At 39.2% G+C, this 19009-nt stretch overlaps 1 protein-coding gene across 1 annotated transcript in view; it reads left to right on the forward strand.

Moving 5' to 3' along the window:
• Positions 1-9804: 9804 nt before the first annotated feature.
• Positions 9805-19009, forward strand: part of LOC122665826 (lysine-specific demethylase JMJ25-like) — a 67106-nt gene continuing 57901 nt past the window's right edge. The window contains exons 1-2 of the mRNA XM_043861960.1: positions 9805-10959; positions 11050-11165. Coding sequence (XP_043717895.1) covers positions 9805-10959; positions 11050-11165 — 1271 coding nt within the window. The remainder of the gene's footprint in view (positions 10960-11049; positions 11166-19009) is intronic.

The following is a 19009-nucleotide window of genomic DNA, read 5'->3' on the forward strand; positions in this document are numbered from 1 at the left end:
GATGCAATTTTTGATTTCATTAGGGGTTGAACGGTCTTTTCATACACAAAGGCATTGTTTTGTGTCTAAGCATAGGAACCACGCTAACCACATGATTGGTTAGCGTTCTTTTTCCTTTATTTATGTATAGGCTAAGTATTTAGCCTATTTTTCATAAGAAAACAAGCAAAATAATAATTATAGTGGCATTGCACAATTGCGTAATCAGCTACTTGGGGAGTCTTCTAGTTTTCAATTTAAAACTACGATGGCCTTTTATGTTTTTGGCAGAAAAACTACGACGGCTAGGGTTCAAATAAGTGCATGTGGGAAACTGACCTATCACAAATTTTTTTCAGTTCTATTTATTTTTAGGTTAATCTTTTTTTTTTAAAATACAAGTAAGAATGTAAGATAAGTACAAGAGAGTAAGATTATTGGGTGAGCACAATCTACCCAGTGGCCAGAGGCGTCATCTCACGGTGCCTTGTGAGAGGGCGTAGGAAACACCACTAAGTAGAGATCTCATGCCCATAATGAAAATAGGGCGGCTGATGTTTTCTGTGCCGCAATGCAGCCTGTGCCTAAACACATGGGTTGGGTATTCCTGCCATTAGGGGGGCAGGGTGATCATTTCACCCACCCCATGTCTCAGCCTACACCCCCAACACAGAGAACATTTGACCGTTACAATATATTCTTTAGCATAGTTCCGTCATGGAAACAAACAAAAGCTAAGAAGATATAGATGAAATAAAACCAAGACATCATTTTCATACTTTAAAAAGATTCTGAACTCCTCATCGTCCAGGGCCAAAGGAGGTGACAAAATGGGCTCTCTCTCTCTGATTAGGATCCAACTCCCCTTTCTTTCCTATCCCTGTCACCTCACCACACATGAGTCCCACTTCCTTAAGTATCCCACCCCTTTTTCCCTACAAACAAAAGGACACGTAGGGAATAATCCATTTTGGTTCTGCTCAAAAGAAAATAAAATGATTGGATGGGACATGTTCTTTTAAATTTTTTGGGTTCAATCCATGTCATGGAACCGAAATATATTTTCATCAATTAGCCTTAGTTGCAACTAATTAAAAAAAAAAACGTTAATTTTTATGGCTGATGGTCCCATTCGCTATTTCTTGGCTTATTTGGAAAAAAAGGAACACAAGGATCTTTAATGCGAAAAACAACTTTGTTGAAAGATCATGAAGGAAGAAACAAAAAAATTGAAATCTATTTGTTGTAGGGTTATAAGATGAAGAGAAACATTTCAAGCCTTCAAGGTGTCTCCCTTTTTTAAATTTTTGGGGGTCTCTCTATTGTTTGATGGTTTTTCGATGATTTTCTTAATCTCTCTTTTGTAGAGTATGCTTGGCTATTTTCCAAAAAAAGGTGGAGTTAGGACCGCATTTTACTGCCTTATGTTGACATCTTCACCTTGAACTGTCGTAGCAGTGCACACTTTTAGAGAATTGGAGAGGATTATTTTCCCTATGACAAGGCCTTGCTCAGAGGTGAGCAAAGCCTTGCCATATGGGGAAAATAATCCTCTCCAATTCCTTAAAGTGTGGCAGTGCGGTAGTGCTAGGTGGAGATGGTAACACCTGCCAAGTGCTAGCTGCTGCATCCAACGGTCTGATTTCATTGATATGGTATCAACATCCAATTGCTGCCAGGTATCGACATCTCCACCTAGCACTGCCGTACTCCACACTTTAGGAATTGGAGAAGTTGATAATCCTGTCATATGGATGTTCATGGTTTTCACTCACTATTCACTCTCTTGGCCAAGTATTATCTTGTTAAATTGGCTCATTGAGTCCATGGGCTTTGTATTTCAAAAATTTTTATGTATTTTTATCATAGATTGTGTATGGGCTCAGCATATGGGTAAGCACACTTTCTTGGGCTTTTTATTGACTTCTTTTTTTTTGGGGGGGGGGATCTTCGAACAAGAACTAGGACCGATTAGGAATCGAAACTGGACCATCCCATTATTAATTGATATTGGTTCTAAGTTTGAAACAGATTAATTAGTTTATAAATACAAATCTGGTATGTGCCCCTTCCCTCTTACCATCTATTTCCTTTTTCATTGTTCTTCCCTTCCCCACCCCGCTTTTTCCATCTTTTCCTTCCCTTGTTTGGTTAAAATTCAGTTTTCCTTACTTTGTTTTGTTTGGATCCATGTAGCCGACCCCATTAAGTTGAGATAAGGCTGAGTTTGTTGTTATCAATACAAATCTAGTCCTACCTCCATGAAGGTTGAACCGTTTCGGACTTGTCCCGATTAACTCGAACCATCACAAATTGACACCCCCTACCTGTAGTTGGAATCCGAGTATTAATGAGTCAGTTCTAAGAGTGAGAGTCATAATCGAACTGAACTAATTAACCAATTAGCACAGATTAGGTACTACTTGTGGGGGGTTTAGGGATGTTCATGTTTTTCACTCACTATTCACTCTCTTGGCAAAGTATACTCATGTTTAAATGGGCCATTGAGTCCATGGGCAGTTTTTTTTTTAATTTTTAATTTTATCTTAGATCGTATATGGGCTAAAAAAAATACTTACTTTGGGCTTTACATGTAAGTTCCCTTCCCTATAATTCCCCTTCCAAGTTCCAACCAAACATAGCCTTAGTGGATTCTATTTAGTTACTCACAGTAGAAGTTTTTAATACTTTTTATGACCACTCTTCCCTTGAGAGGATAAAATAAAAAAGGTGGGACCCACCGCTTCTTCTTCGTCGTCCCATTTCCCCTCCCCCCCCCCCCCAAAGATTCCAATACTTTTTTATTTACTATTTTGCTCCCAAAATTTTGTAACACCGATCCGATATCCAATGTAGAGTGGCCGATACAGCATATCTGATAACTATTCCTAAAAGGGTAAAACTATGATTTTGCCCTCTCTTTTTTTCTTTTTTGTCAAAAAAAAAAAAAAAAGTTTTAGCATATATCGAAGGGCAATAAATTGTAATAAAACTCAAAACCGCAATAAATCTTCATCTTCTCTATTTCCCTTCTTTCGGTTGATACTTTCAATTACATTTTATTTTCCCCTGAATTAAATTATCTTTCCAAAAGCTAATTTGGCTTTGGTTCATCCATAGCTCATTTAATCAAAACAACTACCATGAAAATTGAGAGAATTTTATTTTGCCTCTGTTGCTAGTGTGCAATCTATTTGGGCCTCATGTTGGAATTTGAGTACTCACGTGGATTGGGCTGGGGGCCCATAGAAAATGCCCTTTGTGCCTTCATGCGAATAACAACACACAATCCTTGGGTTGACGGGAGTGTCTAAATGACATTTGTATAGGTTTATTTAGAACTTAGCTCATTCTTTTAATTGTCCGTTGTCTTATTTCCAAAAGGTTGTTAAGATAGAAATACAAAAAGGTTTCTTAAAATAAATTGAAATTGAGATATCATGCACATTTTTCGAGTGCGAATATGAAATGACACCATTAACCTCAGTGGAAATAAAATTGTTTGTCATACCAAAAGAGCATATAAATTATTTGACAACTTGAGAGGTGTCAATAAGAAAACCCCTTATATGGAAGCATTTTTAATCAGGGTACATTTATTGAGTGACATGGAAAATGTATATCCAATTTCAATCACTTAATGTAGGTTTATCTCCTATATTAGTTTTTTTTTTTTTTTTTTGGTAACATATCTCCTATATTGGTTACATGTTAAATTTGATTATCTATTTAATCATATGATTTATCTTCTATGTAGACATTTTCTCGTATACTGTCAATTGCGAAACTATTTAATTCCTATCTCTCTAATCAATTATTTAATCTTTGAAATGAATCCAAATTTTACCAGCTAATAGGGAACATAAGGCCAAGGACCAAGTTTTCCTTGAACCACGTACGGTGAATGGAAATCGTGGGCTTTCAAATGCATGTTAAAGGGTAATAGACTAATAGGAGAGTATTTTGGGTAACATATACTAAAACCCTATAGGGGTTAGTGAACCCTAGGATGGTGTGGTGAACCTTCACTGGATGGTGAAGGAAAACCTTCTTGTATTAAGGCCTATTATGGACTGAAGTTCAATGTTAGGAAGACCCCACAAATGGTGAAACAAGGGGGACCCCATGAGATTTTGCTGTTGTATATAGAGTACACTCATTTAGGAGGGGGGTTATTGGTGTGCTTCCCCCTAAAACTCTTTCCCACCCTACCTCACCGCAGTCTAAACACCCACCCTCCTTGAGTCCTTTCCATCTAACCAATAAGATTTGTATGAGGCTAGTGTTGGTCCTCCACAAGGCACACAAGGACTTGGTTAAAAGATAAAGAAAAAACTTCAAACATTACAAGAAAACCTATTTTCGGTGACTGAACCATAAAATGCCACCACAAATACATTTTTAGCGATGGAATCATAAAACGTCGCCAAAAATGATTTTGTTAGACGGTAGCAATTTTACTGTCACTATTTTCCCCGACGTCACTTTAGCCGATGGAATTTAACCATCACCTTTATTTTTAGTGAGAAAAATGTATTTTTGGCGACGGTCGCTAAAGCATATTTCTTGTAGTGAAAAATGAAAAAACTTGTATAAATCGAAATATATTTATCATGTAGAAAAACACAACGAAACATAAAAGAAGCAATCACGCAATAACAATGCAAGGATATGCGTGGTCCGGTAATGTACCTAAGTCCATGGAGAGATGAGAACAATCTTCATTAACAATGATGAAAAGTCTCTCTTCCTTGTACATTTTATGTTTACAAAGAATTCCACGTAACCCTAATAACTCAACATCACTAATAATTTAAAGAGAAACAACAAGATATCCAAACTACGTACATAATGCAAGACATCAATCCTCAACAAAGCTACCCAATGACCCAACCAAGACCTCAATGTTCTCTTCTCTAACATCCCATAAATATATTTTCTTCTTCTTGAGCCTTTATTTCGATTCTCTCCAGTTTTGGGATCCAAGGTCTTTCCGCATGCAAGGCCTTGTAACATGTCAAGTTGTTTATTAATTTTTTCCTCCAAATCCAGGACCCCTAAGCTTTGGATTTATGTCACTAACCACCATGCCTTGGGGGCTATCTATTCATTACAAAAAAAGGGGGGGTCTATATATTTTACTAAACCTATCCCATTATAGATATTTACAGGTTGTTGATCTACTTCTTGATTCAACAAGGTTGCCACCTTTGGAAGTGTCGACTATGTTGGCCAAACAATGGTCCAGGGATCAAACCATGGTTCCCTAGAGAGACCAAGATATTTATTCTTAGGATTTTGCACCCCTTGGGTTAGCCCATGGTGTCTCATGGGTGCCCCATTTTAATTTTTAGGGCTTCCCATGGTCGCCCATGGGAACCCTGGTGCATCCATGTTAGGGTTTCTCCTTCCCTCATGTGTCCCATAAAATTTATTATCACAGTAGGGACGAAGAAACTCATCCCTAGTCCATCACATGGCAAGGGGGATCCATCCCTAACTCGAATGCGCAGCGAAAAAGGTCGATTCGAGTTTCTTTCGCATCCCATATATATTAATAATTAATAAACTAAAGGAATTAATGAAGAACTGCTAACCTGGTGAGCCTCAAGTGTTGCTCCTCCAATAGACAGTGGTTCTTCCTCCAGCGAGCGCTCCAAGCAAACAGATCTAAACCTCCAATGGTGCTACCAAGGTTCTACACGCCAGTCCCAGATGCCCTCAAACTCCTCAGCACAGATTTAGGGTTTCACAAACCCTAACTCTCAAACACAGGTGAGAGAAGCAAGAAGAAGAAGAGAGATCACAAGAGGGAGAGAGAGAGAAACCAAAAACGTAGGAGAGAGAGTGTCTGCTCCAAAAACGTGGAGAACTACTCTTCTGCGTTTTTTGGTCCCCTATTTATAATAATAGGGTTTAATTAAATCCTAGATAGATTTAATAGAGCCCTAGTGAGAGTCTGACTCTCTCTCTCTCAGTCTGACAGTTCTATTTAAACTCAAAGTGCTACATAGGTGAAGAAGCAGAATCTAATAGGGAAAGTATTAATTAGAATCTTTATTTAATTATTAATGGATAATTACAATTAGCATAAAATCCATTAATTAAATAAAGAACCAATTAAATTAGCAAATTCCAAATAACTCCCTATATGATAACAATTTATCATATACAACCCCCCCACTAATCAACACCATCATTATGGAATCTAGGGCATGTACACATATACTGCCAAACCCCAATCCATAGTACATGTCCATATAAGAGCGTCTGTGCATCCGATCGGGTCCCGCAAAACTCGATAAAACACTTTATTTGAAATAACTATAAATAATGTATCATTTTATGTAAAATAAAATTTGCAAAACCATTTCCAAAACGGTACTGGATCCAGATTCTGATCCGACCATGAATAGATAGTCTCTATCTTGGTGTTCCCCAATCGGGCAGTGGTGACCGTGTTGGATAACTCCTTCACTCACAAAGTGTTCACGCATTCCCAGAACACCGACTTTGACTCGCTTGAGTCTCAGTCATTGATGAACCAAAGAATGCGATCACACTTTGCAGTGACATGGTTCCCTCAGGTACAGGGTGTCGGTGACACATGTCTATCCATTCCTACATCTGGCAGTAATACATGAGGGAATTGACAAAGTAGATTCTTCGCCAATGCACACATCAAACATGTGAGCACTCGCATTCGTACCCTGACATCACATGTCTAGGCATACCCAATGCGACGATCATATGATAAGGGTGCCCAACCCAAACCCTAGTCGTGACTACCATTTTAAGTATAACTTACGAACACATAATGCTCAAAAAGTTTATAGCGCATATGACACTATTAAACTAAAATGTATAAATGTTCAATACAAAGGTGAACCGGGTTGAATCGGACCGAACCGGGTTTGATGGACACACACTTGTCCAACAGACTATGCTCCAAGACATTAAACAGTATATTTCTATGCTTCATTCTATCTCTTTTACTTGTATTTCACGGCCTATGAATAATGTTGCGGATGCCCTAGTTAGGAAGGCACTGTCCATCATGGGTAGGATAGAGTGACCGCATTTCATTCCGTGGTTCTCTAGATTTTGTGAGTTTGAAACCATAGGTTGTGCACATGACTATCATTATCAGTAAATTCATTTTCGACCAAAAAAAATCACCATCTTTATAAAGAGTTAGATGAAACACAATTATAACGCTAAAGGTATTTTAAATACTTAATTTTTATTATAGAGGAATTAATTATATCAATTACATGATATATTGCTCTAGACCACAACCTCTTAAATTTTTTTTTTTCATCCAATTCATATCATTTAGAGGAAAACATTATGGATTTCAATAGAAACAAAAAATAACACCCCATTTCATTTTCTCCGCTCTATGTATGGTTCTTCTTTCACCTTGAGCGTGTATCGTCTTCACCTTGACTATAATTTTCATCCTAGAACACAGTAACTATTTCGGTTAGAAACTCGGCACTCATCGAATTTTCATCACCACCACCTATGCCGCCATCACGACCCGGCTCTCAATCTCCCTCACATGTTATTAACATTGCTTTCCGCCACCATCCTTCTTCTACTTCGCCTGGACCTTTAGGTCATCTGCATTAAACCTCATCACAATACCCCACCTCATCAAACCACCACCAGCACCCCCATCTCATCAAACCACCATTAGTACCCTTCCTTGACAAACCATCATCAGTACCCCACCTCAACCTATGTTAATCAGAAGTCAGACGACTCTTTCATTTTTGGATGATAATACCGAGGATACCATTGCGAATGATTGGTGACTCACCCTCATAAATAACGTTACTGCATGCAAACCTTACTGCAGGCAAGCATTATCAGAGGCTTTGGTTGCGGCATGGAACCTTCGTCACAGAGTAGATATCACCTCATACAATGTAGACACCTACCTCGTCCATTTCAGGCATGACCTGGATTTGCAGAATGTGCTAACTGAGTCCCATGGTCCGTGTGTGGGAACCTTCTAGTCTGGAGAGATGAGTGAGGCAAAACTTGGAGCTTTAGTAGGGTGGAGATTTGGATCCAGCTCCATTCAGTTCCCCTGAGAGTTATTGAACCTTTAGTAAGCGATATGGCTTGCATCGAAGGTCGGTCCTTCGTCAAAGGCTATGCTCATCGATGGGTGCCACCTTGGCCAAAGTTGGCGATTCCTCCATGTCTATGTTTGGCTTGATATTACTTTGGATCACATCCATTACTATTAAGAGGAGATCAAGAGTTCAACATCTAATTTTGGTGAAGTATGAGAGGTTGCCCATTTTCAGCAACTATTGAGGCTGTTTCAAGCATGAGGAGAGTTGATGCAACATTTGGAACAATCTTTCTAATTGGATCGACTATCCACAATCGATCCATCCACATCCATTATGGGGGGCAAAAAGACTCGGATTAAGGCTCCACCAATTTGAATAGATTGATCTATTTGATTCTTATTTAAATCACGAATCGATTTCAATTTTTAAAACAATGGGTAGATGTGGAGGTACCAATGGTTTTAGTAATCAGTATCAAATAGATCAAATCGGTGATTCGTATTGGTATCAATAAGGGCCGATACAAATTCTTGGTCGATCCTATATAAGTGGATTGGTAGGGACTACAGTTATCAAAAAGGGGAACGACAAAAAAAAAAAAATTAAAATTAAGCAATACATGTTTTAAATAGTATAAAATAACAAAGGGCAAGGGAAAAAAAATACGAAGAACAGATGGTATGAATTTTGAAAATGTAGATTTAAAAAAAAATTATAGTATATTGATATAAATTCAGGAATTATTACTTAAAATGCCTGCATGTCATGTTCGAAACAACAAAACATCCAATATTAATGATGCATGTTCAGGTGCTTTAGAAACCTTTTTCAGTTTCAATTAATGCATTGATCCATGTTCAGTTTCAATTGGAAGTTATTGTTTTAGTAACTTTTTTCAGTTTCAATTCTGGCATGCTTTCGTGCATACAACACGAGTTAAAGATAATAACATGAGAAGTAGTCGTCACGTGTGCTTCGTTTATAAGAATTGTATTTACCCCCTCAATTAAATAAGAATTGTGGGTCTTTGTCTGACTGGCAGCGCAAAGCCAAACGTCACGTAGAGGTGCACACAGCGTGGGTTAAAACTGTAATGAAGCCCACAACACCAGACACCACTACGGCATGACAGACTAGGGATTCACGTAAAAGCGTGAGCATCACAGCCGATGAGGTAGCCCAAAACCGCCCACCATAAAACCATGTATCGTCGCTGGTTTTTGTCGCTCGAAAGTCGAAACTCATCAGGCTGAGATGATGCTAACGTGTCCCTTTTTGATTGGCCACTAATACGGATTTTTTTTTTTTTTTTTTTTGGGGGTAAGAACCACTAATACGGATTCTTGTTATACTAGGAATGGTCCGAAGTTCAAAAAGCATAAAAGTATCGTACAGAATTTAGTGGGGACCAGCTAGAATCCCGTTTATTTCCTTTCTTTTCTTGGTTTCCAAACATACCAATTTAGCGCTTTTGTTGAGTTATATCAATACGGGTTTCTGTACGGACAGAGACAAAGGATGGGAATGTGTCAACTCGGTTCGATTTCGAGACCGCTCTATCACCGCTCTATCATTTGTATATAGCGAGAGCTATCTTCTCTCTTTCCCAAAGAATTGAGTTAAACAAGCGACAAGGCAGAGTTTATCCATTTGGCGGGACTCTTTTTCAAATCCACAGAGAGAGAGAGAGAGAGAGAGAGGGGTTTTCCGACCGATTCGATTGTCGGATTCCGGTATGTCCGACATTGAAGACAGCGATGTTGATCGTACTGATCTTAGTCCGCCTCCTCTTCCTCCTGATAACCTTCGCTGTACTCGCAAGAACGGTAAGTGGCATTGCCCTGAGCAGAGATTCGACGGTAGAAGTTACTGCGACAAACATAGCCAATCAGAACGTCGTAAAAAAGCAAAGTCTTTTCCTAAGCCTCCTTTGTCTTCTGAAAACTCATCTCAAGAAAGCGAAGAAGACGACAAAACTGAGGGACTGAAGAAAGCTGAAGCTGAGGCTGCTTCTGTTAAGGCCGCAGAAGAGGAAGAAGATGGGATGCGTTGCTTTAGGACGATCGGGAGAGGGCGTTGTAGGAAGCCGAGATTAGGGCAACATATCTTCTGCGAAGAACATTTCAAGCCTGGTCGTGGAACGAAAACAGATGAGTCGAGGGTTAGGGTTTCAGAAGACGAGATTAGTTCGTCTTCGGAGGAAGAAAGTGAAGAGGTTAAGTTGGACTTTATGCCTGACGATGAGTTTCGTTGCAATCGAAATGATGGGAAAAACTGGCGGTGCAAGAACTGGAGAATCCAAGATCAGAACTTATGCCAAGATCATTATCTGATTAGTTTGTCCAATTCTAGGGTTTCGGCTTCCAAGAAACGGGGACGGAAGAAGGGAAAGGTAAATCAGAAGGAGAACAAGCGAAAGAATAAGGATTCATCGATTAAAACAAATCGACAAGAAAGTTGTATCGATGGTGAAGAAGAAGATGAAGAAGCAGAAGTAGAATCAGAAGAAGAAGAAGTAAGTGAGGAAGAGGTTCGAGCAAAGAGGAAGAGGAAGAGGAAGAGGAAGCGTGTGAAGAAGAGTGAAGTTTCTGAAAAGTCTTATAGAACTGGAAAACATTTCAAGGTTGGAACTGAGTCTGAGAAGAAGATTTTGATTCGTGAGAGGAAAGCTGATACGGCAAAGGTGAAGTATGAGGTTTCGGAAAAAGACGAGGAGCTCGTTGGTGCGAGCAAGTCAGATTCTGTTGCTAGGGTTAAGAATGAAAGCGGAGAGGAGGACAATGCATGTCGAGGAGAGATTCAGTGCGAGAGGAAGATAAGTTTGCGAGCCAGGAATCAGGAGGTTCCGAAATCCGATATAATGGTGAAGAGTAAAAAGAGGAATAAGGATGTAAGTCAATTCTCAACTAGTGGCAGTTTAAAAATTCATTTTTTTTCAGTGGAATTTGGTTTCAATTTATTGATTTCTTTGGAGGAACAGGGATTAGTTGAGGAGTCCACCATGTGCCATCAGTGCCAAAGGAATGATAAAGGAAGAGTTGTTCTCTGCAAGAACTGTAGAAGGAAACGATATTGTGTCCCGTGCATGCAGAGATGGTTGATTCTTATCTCCATCTTTTTTTCCCCCACTACTTTCATATTACTTTCCTGGGTTTCTATTTTCGGTTGTTTGTATCTTGATCTCGAGTTTCTATTTTTGAGCTTGCATCTTTATGCCTGAGTAATTCAATCGTCCCTGAATTGGTTGTTGCTTGTAAAAATGAAATGGACTTTAGATTTCCTTGTAATTGCTAGTGTATTTGTTTGTATTGTTATTATTATGTATGCAATTGACTGGGTTCATTATTTACAATGCTGGGTGGTGCAGATGTACCGAGTGTCCATTATTTTTTTCTACAATGAGACATGATTAGGAGATGTTAGGAACTTTGGAATCCTAACAGCCTAGGCCCTCTTTCTGTTACTCTGTGTGCCGTTTTATTGTCATTGGTGGGGTTGGAGTGTGGGTTAGCAAATCCCTTAGTAGTGTTGCAGTTTGCTGCAATGCTTGGGTTCTTACTTCTTAGTTGGTTGTAGTGATGAAACTGTGGCTATTAAAACCTTCTCCCAACTGATGGGATCAGCTACATGGATCAATAGCAATATTTTTAGAATCCATGCTAAAGGTTTGGTTACATATTTTTATGGTGCCGGCTGCCTACCTGACACATTGATTCTCCTTCTTTATCGGGCTTGAAGCTGGCAGTATATCACTGGCGGAGCTCTGGCAGTCAAAGCTATTTCCTAATAACATTGTATTGGAATTTTCAGAATTGCAAGGTGGTTCCAGCCCTGAGGACACTTGGAACAGAGGTGCACAAATTCCAGGATGGAAGGAAAGAGAATGTAAAATAATGGGAGAAGAGAATAAATAACGGGCATACCTAGTGCATGAGGCTCCCACCACTACGGGGTTTGGGGAGGTTCATAATGTACGCAGCCTTAACCCTGCTCCGCGGATAGGCTGTTTCCCAACTCGTACCTAGTAGGTCGCAATGGAGCAACCTTACCGTTGCGCCGAGGTTCACCGAGTAAAAAATTGTTAACATTTTGGACTGTTCCTTATTGGTACCTTGAGTCTTCAAATTTTGATGGAGTGTTGTAATAAATTATCTGAAGCAGGTCAGAGTGAATCTTCAAATGATGTGTATACATCTTTAGAAGAGATTCTACTTGATGTGAGCATGGTCTCCAGAAAGGGTGTCCATTCCTCTGATACGATAGGTGTTTCTCCTGAAGGGCCCCAAGTCAAGCTTTTAGAGTTATGCAGATGGGAAGGATCCTTGAAACCTATCCTTTGCCACATCCTTGAGACTCTTTGAGCTCAGCCTTGCCGGTGCTAAAGATGCAATGGTGGCTCAAACCTGGCCCTACCTTGCCTTATTAAGGGGCCTGCCCCGACCTTGCTGGTTCTTGCCCTGGTTTAGGTGTCATGCATCGTGAGTCCTTTGTGGGGCAGGTCGTCTTTGGTTTTACAATATTTAGTAGGGTCGGTTTAGGATTGGTGATACCTTCTCCAAAGCTTTTCATTTACATCTCTAGTGGGTGCGTGTTTTTATTGGAGTTCTTGTACATGGTGAATCAGATTGAGGCTACTGATGCAATTGTTGAATTTGTTGGCAACACAATGGAGGGTGCATGCTAGTTTAAGTACTTTTCTTAATTTGGGTGGAAGGATTTATTTATTTTCAATCATTGGAGGTGTGCGACAGATTTTACATCCATGGAGAAGAATGATAAGAAAGAATTGGAGGGATAGAATGAGAAAGTAGAACCATCTTTAAGTTGCTGTGATCATAGTTGGCACGATGTCTAAGCTACCCAATGGAGGGGGTGGATGCATGGCGACACCAATAAGGCGACCAAGGTGTCCAAGGTGCTTGGATGCCTAGGTGACACCTTGACAACTGTGGCTGTGATGAGTTCTAGTAAAATAAAATAAGATTTTAAGAACAAAGACAGCCACAGGGCAGAACTGCAATGAACAGGCTTAAGTAGCAAAAGGGTAGAAAAATAGAAGGTCAGATATCCTCCAATACCGCCAACCGATGGGGCTGAAATTCTGGTGGTTCAAAGCTTGTCCCAAACGTACTGGTCTAGCGTTTAAAATATCACAAAGATCTAAGGGTTAGATAGGAAGTAATGGGAGGGACAGAAATTAGAAACTAAGGACCGTGAACGTTACGTGTGTTTCTGTTCGTTCTCACCAAAACATTTTGGTGTTATTGTTTGCAGAATAACGTTCTGGGTTGCAAGATGGTGTTTGATAAACCTGTTCCAGAATCCACTTTTAGTACTGTAGAGGTGTTTGATAAAACCTGTTTCTGCAATAGTTTTGTAATGGTTACCATAAATTACAAAAATGCCATTAATGCTATAATCCATATAAAATCAATGATGCTAGGATATTAAAAATTATTAAAAATTCAAATAAAGTGTAAATTTAAAAAAAAGAGACAGATGCACTAATAGGTTACTATAAATTACAGAAATGCCATTAACACTCTAAATTGCAAAAATTTATGGATCGATTAGACATACAAAAATTTTAAAGGATACAAATAGGAAATGTCTCATTCATTTTTGCATCTTCAGAACCAGAGACGCAACAAAATTCATTCAAACTATCATCAAAAAAAGAAAGAAAGAAAGAAAAAAAACGTCGAGAAGCAGACATTGTATGATTCTCGTGATTGTCTTCTATAACAATTGACTAAAGGATTCGAACCATTATCCCCTTGGGACATGCTTGAGACATCCTCATGTTCCAAGTGCTCTACCAATTTGAGCTAAAAACCCAACAAGTAAAGTTTGAAATTTACAAGTAACCATGAGACCATGCCACAAACCATGCTTCAATGATTATACCCAGTGGGGACTTTGCCATCCTAAGAGGCTAAAACATTGATGACCAACTTCAAGGTACTGCATGTTACATTTCGGGAATTCGAGCCTAATGGAGATTTCATTCATTACCAGCCCATCATCCATATACCTAGAATTTCCTCTCCCTAAAACTGAAAAACCCTTCACCTGTACACGACACAAGGAGACCTGTACAATTCTTGCTGTCCAAAACTCATAATAAAGACTTGATGGTGCTATTACTAGGCCACTCAATATCACAATCTACTACCCACTCAAATAACTGGAAACCTTTACTGTTTTAGGGAAAAAAGAAAAGAACAGTAATGAAAGAGAAATGGGTAATATTGGAATTTGAGGAAGTCTATTCAGTGGGTAAGTGAGTGAGTTGTTAGCTAAAGCCTACAAGGGGAAGAGGGTTGATAGTAATGACTGCAAGGGGGAAGCAATAACAGTATCACAGTGAAAGACTGGACACTCCATTAACATCTGGTTAGTTAAAGTTGTTGAGCTTCAAAACCCACTTCAAATCTATATTATTCTGTTCCCTCCACATTTCTACTCTTCTTATCTATATAAATCCCCTACCTCCCAACTGCTTCTACCAACACCCTACTACTCATTTCATACTTTTTTCCTTTCCTGCAGGCCTTGGTGGTGATTCCAAGGTTATATCCTCCTATCCTTTCCCTTCTTCCTATTCTTTCTAACTTTCTTCTTCATCTTCTTCAACCTTTTCTAGTTTTCAGACCAGATTATTAGTACCGGAATGGCTGTAGATTCATCCCATTGATCTCAAGTTCTATTGACAATTCACTGCCCCTTTTCTATGTTCTGTTACAACAGTACTACTTCCCTTGATTTCTATTCTCTACAAGTTACTAATTACTGATGTACTTGCATTAATTCATGCATTACTGAAGATCTCTATGAGAGGATGGATTTGTTTAACTAAAAGTGGTAAGTAGTACCGTGGGGAATAATAGAGATTGGCACCTTTGTAGAGACTTTATTCTCAGATTTTTAAAATAAGGAGAGATGGGAACTTGGGTTCTTTGGAATGTTCTGGCTTTGGATTAAAAAATAAAAAAGACAAAATTGGTCAGTATGTCTAGTGATATTGATCAACATAATTTTGGAATTCTGGGTTAAGAAATAATTTAAACTAATCACTGAATTGGTGGTAGAGGTGCTATGCCTTTTGTGGCAGATGCACTACCTTAGCAATTTTGTCCCCTCTCATTCTTGGTGACACCCTAGTGGGACCAACACATGACTCAAAAAAGGAAGAAGAAAATAAAGAAGGATGCTCTCAAAGACATAACATAACAGGCTATAGTGATAGAGCAACAAGGGTACCAAACTATAACGGCAAATTTCAGAAAATATTTTTCAGTTTCTGATTGTTGGCTTCATTTTGAGTAATTTTCCTTCTTTCAAGTGAGTGAATATGGGCCTGGTTTGGTGCCTTGATGTTTCCACTAAGGTGTTGCTGCTGATGGCTTTGCTCAGTCTTATACATGCTAAGACTCTTTGGTTTGTCTATCCCTGGCATTCATGGAGAATAATATCTCTGACAGACTCATTTGATCTGATCAGCTAATGGGATGATCACACAGTGCAATCTATCATTTTATCACATGTTTTTTTTTCCTTCCAAGCATATGGTTGGAAGCTATGTGGGATGCTCTACCCTTTTGACAGTAAAAAACAGGCTGCAACTTTTCTGGCTTGAAGGTTACTACTTCTACATTTCTATACATAAGCAATAGGTCATGTATGACCCTTTAGATCCTCTTGCATTTTGTGTGTTTTATCTTATAGGTCAGATATGATATGACCCTTTAAATCATTAATCTTCTCTTGTTGTTAAATATGGAGACTTTCCTTGAACCTTCCTTACACCATCACACTCATGCACGCTGGTCGGTTTTTGTTGTAGTTGATGTTAACATTTCCTGGGTCTTGTCTCCCTTTTTCGTTTGTATCTTTTTGCCCTTAAGTGATTTGAGTCACCCATTGCTTGATGGTGAAACCCTTAAGTTATTGCAGTGATGCATTTATCTTTCCTTGTATAAATCCTTTCAAGCCCTGTCCACCATGTATCTCAGTCAGTATCTTTGTATCAGCTCTGTGATATCACATCTTTTCATCATTATTCCCACCCTAATTCTAAAGATAGAATTATATCCTTATGGATGACACAAGCCCCAGAACTCAAGATAGTTGAAATGGTATTTCATGGTAATCTGCCACCCTTTTGACCTTAAAATTTGTTACGGGCAATGGTTTTGTTAGAATGCGAACAGGTGCAGGGAGGATGGTTTTTAATTAGTTCAGAGTTTGAATCTAGCAGTTTCATGGCTGTTTGTTAGCCAAACAGTCATGAACACACACTTGCCCTCATGGATGACAAATTATCCACATGAACTCAAATTCCTAGTTATCCAAAATTATACCATTTTGAGCAAAGCTGCCCAAGCCTTTCTTTGATCTTTCTCTAATTTGGCATTTTCCCAACTCGATTACCGAATGAGAAGTACCTATCTGTATTTCAGGCAACAGTACCCACCTCTCAATTCTTAACAATTTCTTGCAGCCCTTCTTGGCAGATGGCCAGCAATATACAAATGATGACTTCTTAGACCTCTTAATCTCCTCCACCTTAGGCCAATAACTCCAGATATGGTCTGCAACCATTCACTTTAATCTTACCCTCAATAAGAACATCTAACCAATCAATTCCAATTTCCAACCCTCAATAAGAACATCTGACTCCAGATATGGTCTGCAATAAATCAATTCACTTTAAGCTTACCCTAAATTTGGCTGATTGAGATTCTGATTTTTGAAACATTGGTTAGGGGTGTTAGGTTGCAAGTTATGGGAGGCATCCTGAGATTTGTGCCTTTCCCTGTGCTGGATAGTGGTGTCTTCTATGTCTCCGATCTCTTTTCATGGACGAAACTTTTGAGGGGAAAGGCTCTTCAACAGCCATATTTCAAGGACCAAAAAGGGAAAGAAACCTCTTCAGGTGCAGAACGTTTTAAGCAATTTATATGCTAAAGAGTAAAGACAATGTTAAGCATGGAGGCACAACTGCACAAGCTTTCATAATGAATTTCAGTTTCTGGGTTGAAACTGTACAAGATATGAACAAAAGAAAAACAAAAGAGAGAACTAAATTTTTTTTCCATGGATACGACAATAAGAAAGAAGATCTACATCCAGTTCCAGTAAAATAGAGAGAAAGAGAGAGACAGAGAGATAGCGAGAGAGAGAAAGAATGAGAGATTAACTTGGATCAACACTGGATTGTCCGCTTCAACAAGATGACTTGGAGTAAAATCCCTAAGTTCTGCAACTAAAATCATCCCTAAAATCAGACCTATTCAACATGGGCCAAAAACTATTTAATCTAGGGTTTTGCTTAGAGATTTTGGGAGGGTGTTAGGGTTTCAAGATAATTTTTTCCCCTCCAAAATCTAAAGCTTTCGGTGGGTGTTAAGGTTTCAAGATTTTTGGAGGGTGTTAGGCGTTCATAGCTCCGTTCAGGTGGTGCTGGTGCGCGGTGGTAGCGGGGAGGAGGAAACAGATCCAAAAAAAACCGAGAGGTGGGTGATTGTGGCAGATCCTTCCACGATGATGGAGGTTGCAGGTTGGAGCGTTTCGAATAGAGAGAAGGGCTTTCAGAAGAGTTGCATATGTTGAAACCTATCAGGCAACACTTTTGATTAGAGGGTTTTCCTTCATGTAAAATCGTGTAACAGTTTGTCACTTTGGACCACAAAAGAGTAAAAACAAGAAATTGTTGTTTCTACAATAAAGTTTTTGTTGGCATAAATTGTTATAAATTTTGATTTATGGTAATAGAAACACATGAAACAAAACAGGTTTATCAAACGCTTTTTCCGTGCCATTTGTACGGTGGGAACACAAATAGCACAGACCAGCAACATAACGTTATCAAACGGTGCCTAAGTGAAAACAAAGAATAGCATGTTTCTAAAACATGTAGATCTCCCAAGTTCCATATCTGATGATGCTGCAATTCTGGACAGGATGTAGTCCTATTATGGAGTAGCATGATTGCATCACATACAAAATTGGGCTTAATCAGATGGTCAGATGGGCTGAATCTTTAAGAGAAGACTGAGAATACAATTGGACAGAACTGATATGCAGGAACAGAAACTTAGGAAGAAGATTAGTAGATCATAGAGAGAATAAAACTAAAACAGCACAAAGAGAATGGACACAAGGAAGGTGGATTCAAGCAAGAAAATGGATTCAGTTTACCTTGTTAGAATTTCACACACTCACCTGTAGCTTGCTGAAACTGAGAAGAAGATGGAGAGGAGAGAGGGGGAAGAGGGGATATGACCAGGCTTCACCACCAAGGCGTATGGGCGGCTTCATCACCGCCCAACCTAGACTTCACCACCTAGGTTTGCTGCTGATTCACCACAGCAGCATGCTTCTCACATAGAGAACCTAGTTTCTTCAATAGCCAAAATCGTGGGGGGGTCTCCCTTCTCTTCTATTTATAAATTCCAGCATAAGACATTACATAACTGAGCCTTCCATGCATGGAAGGGCTTTAGCAGCTTAGAATCTCCTAAGATGCTGTTGCAATGATAGAAAATCTACTGTCTATAAAGGAAAACTGAAAACAGAAACTCCTACTTAGTAAAGACTTAGTAACTAAGAATGGCTACAAAATAGAAACCAAATAGATCCTTTACTAAGAAGCAATCCAACATTATTATCTAGAAACAATCTCCACGCAAAGGTTGCAATATGGGGCCCACACAACCTGCCAAGAGTCTCCAGCAAGCCGGCCCATACAATCTTCTAGAAACTACAGATCACAGGTCATGTTATGGGACAACCAAATATGGGCCTGGTTTTAACTTAAGCCATGGGGCTAAATCTGGGTCAGCGTGGATCCAAGTAGCATCCGTCCTTGGATGCCCTTTCCACTTGACTAAGAATGAATGGTGTCCTCTGCCATAACTTGTCACAGCGTAGTTATG

Source organism: Telopea speciosissima, chromosome 6, assembly GCF_018873765.1.
Source record: "Telopea speciosissima isolate NSW1024214 ecotype Mountain lineage chromosome 6, Tspe_v1, whole genome shotgun sequence".
NCBI lineage: Eukaryota > Viridiplantae > Streptophyta > Magnoliopsida > Proteales > Proteaceae > Telopea > Telopea speciosissima.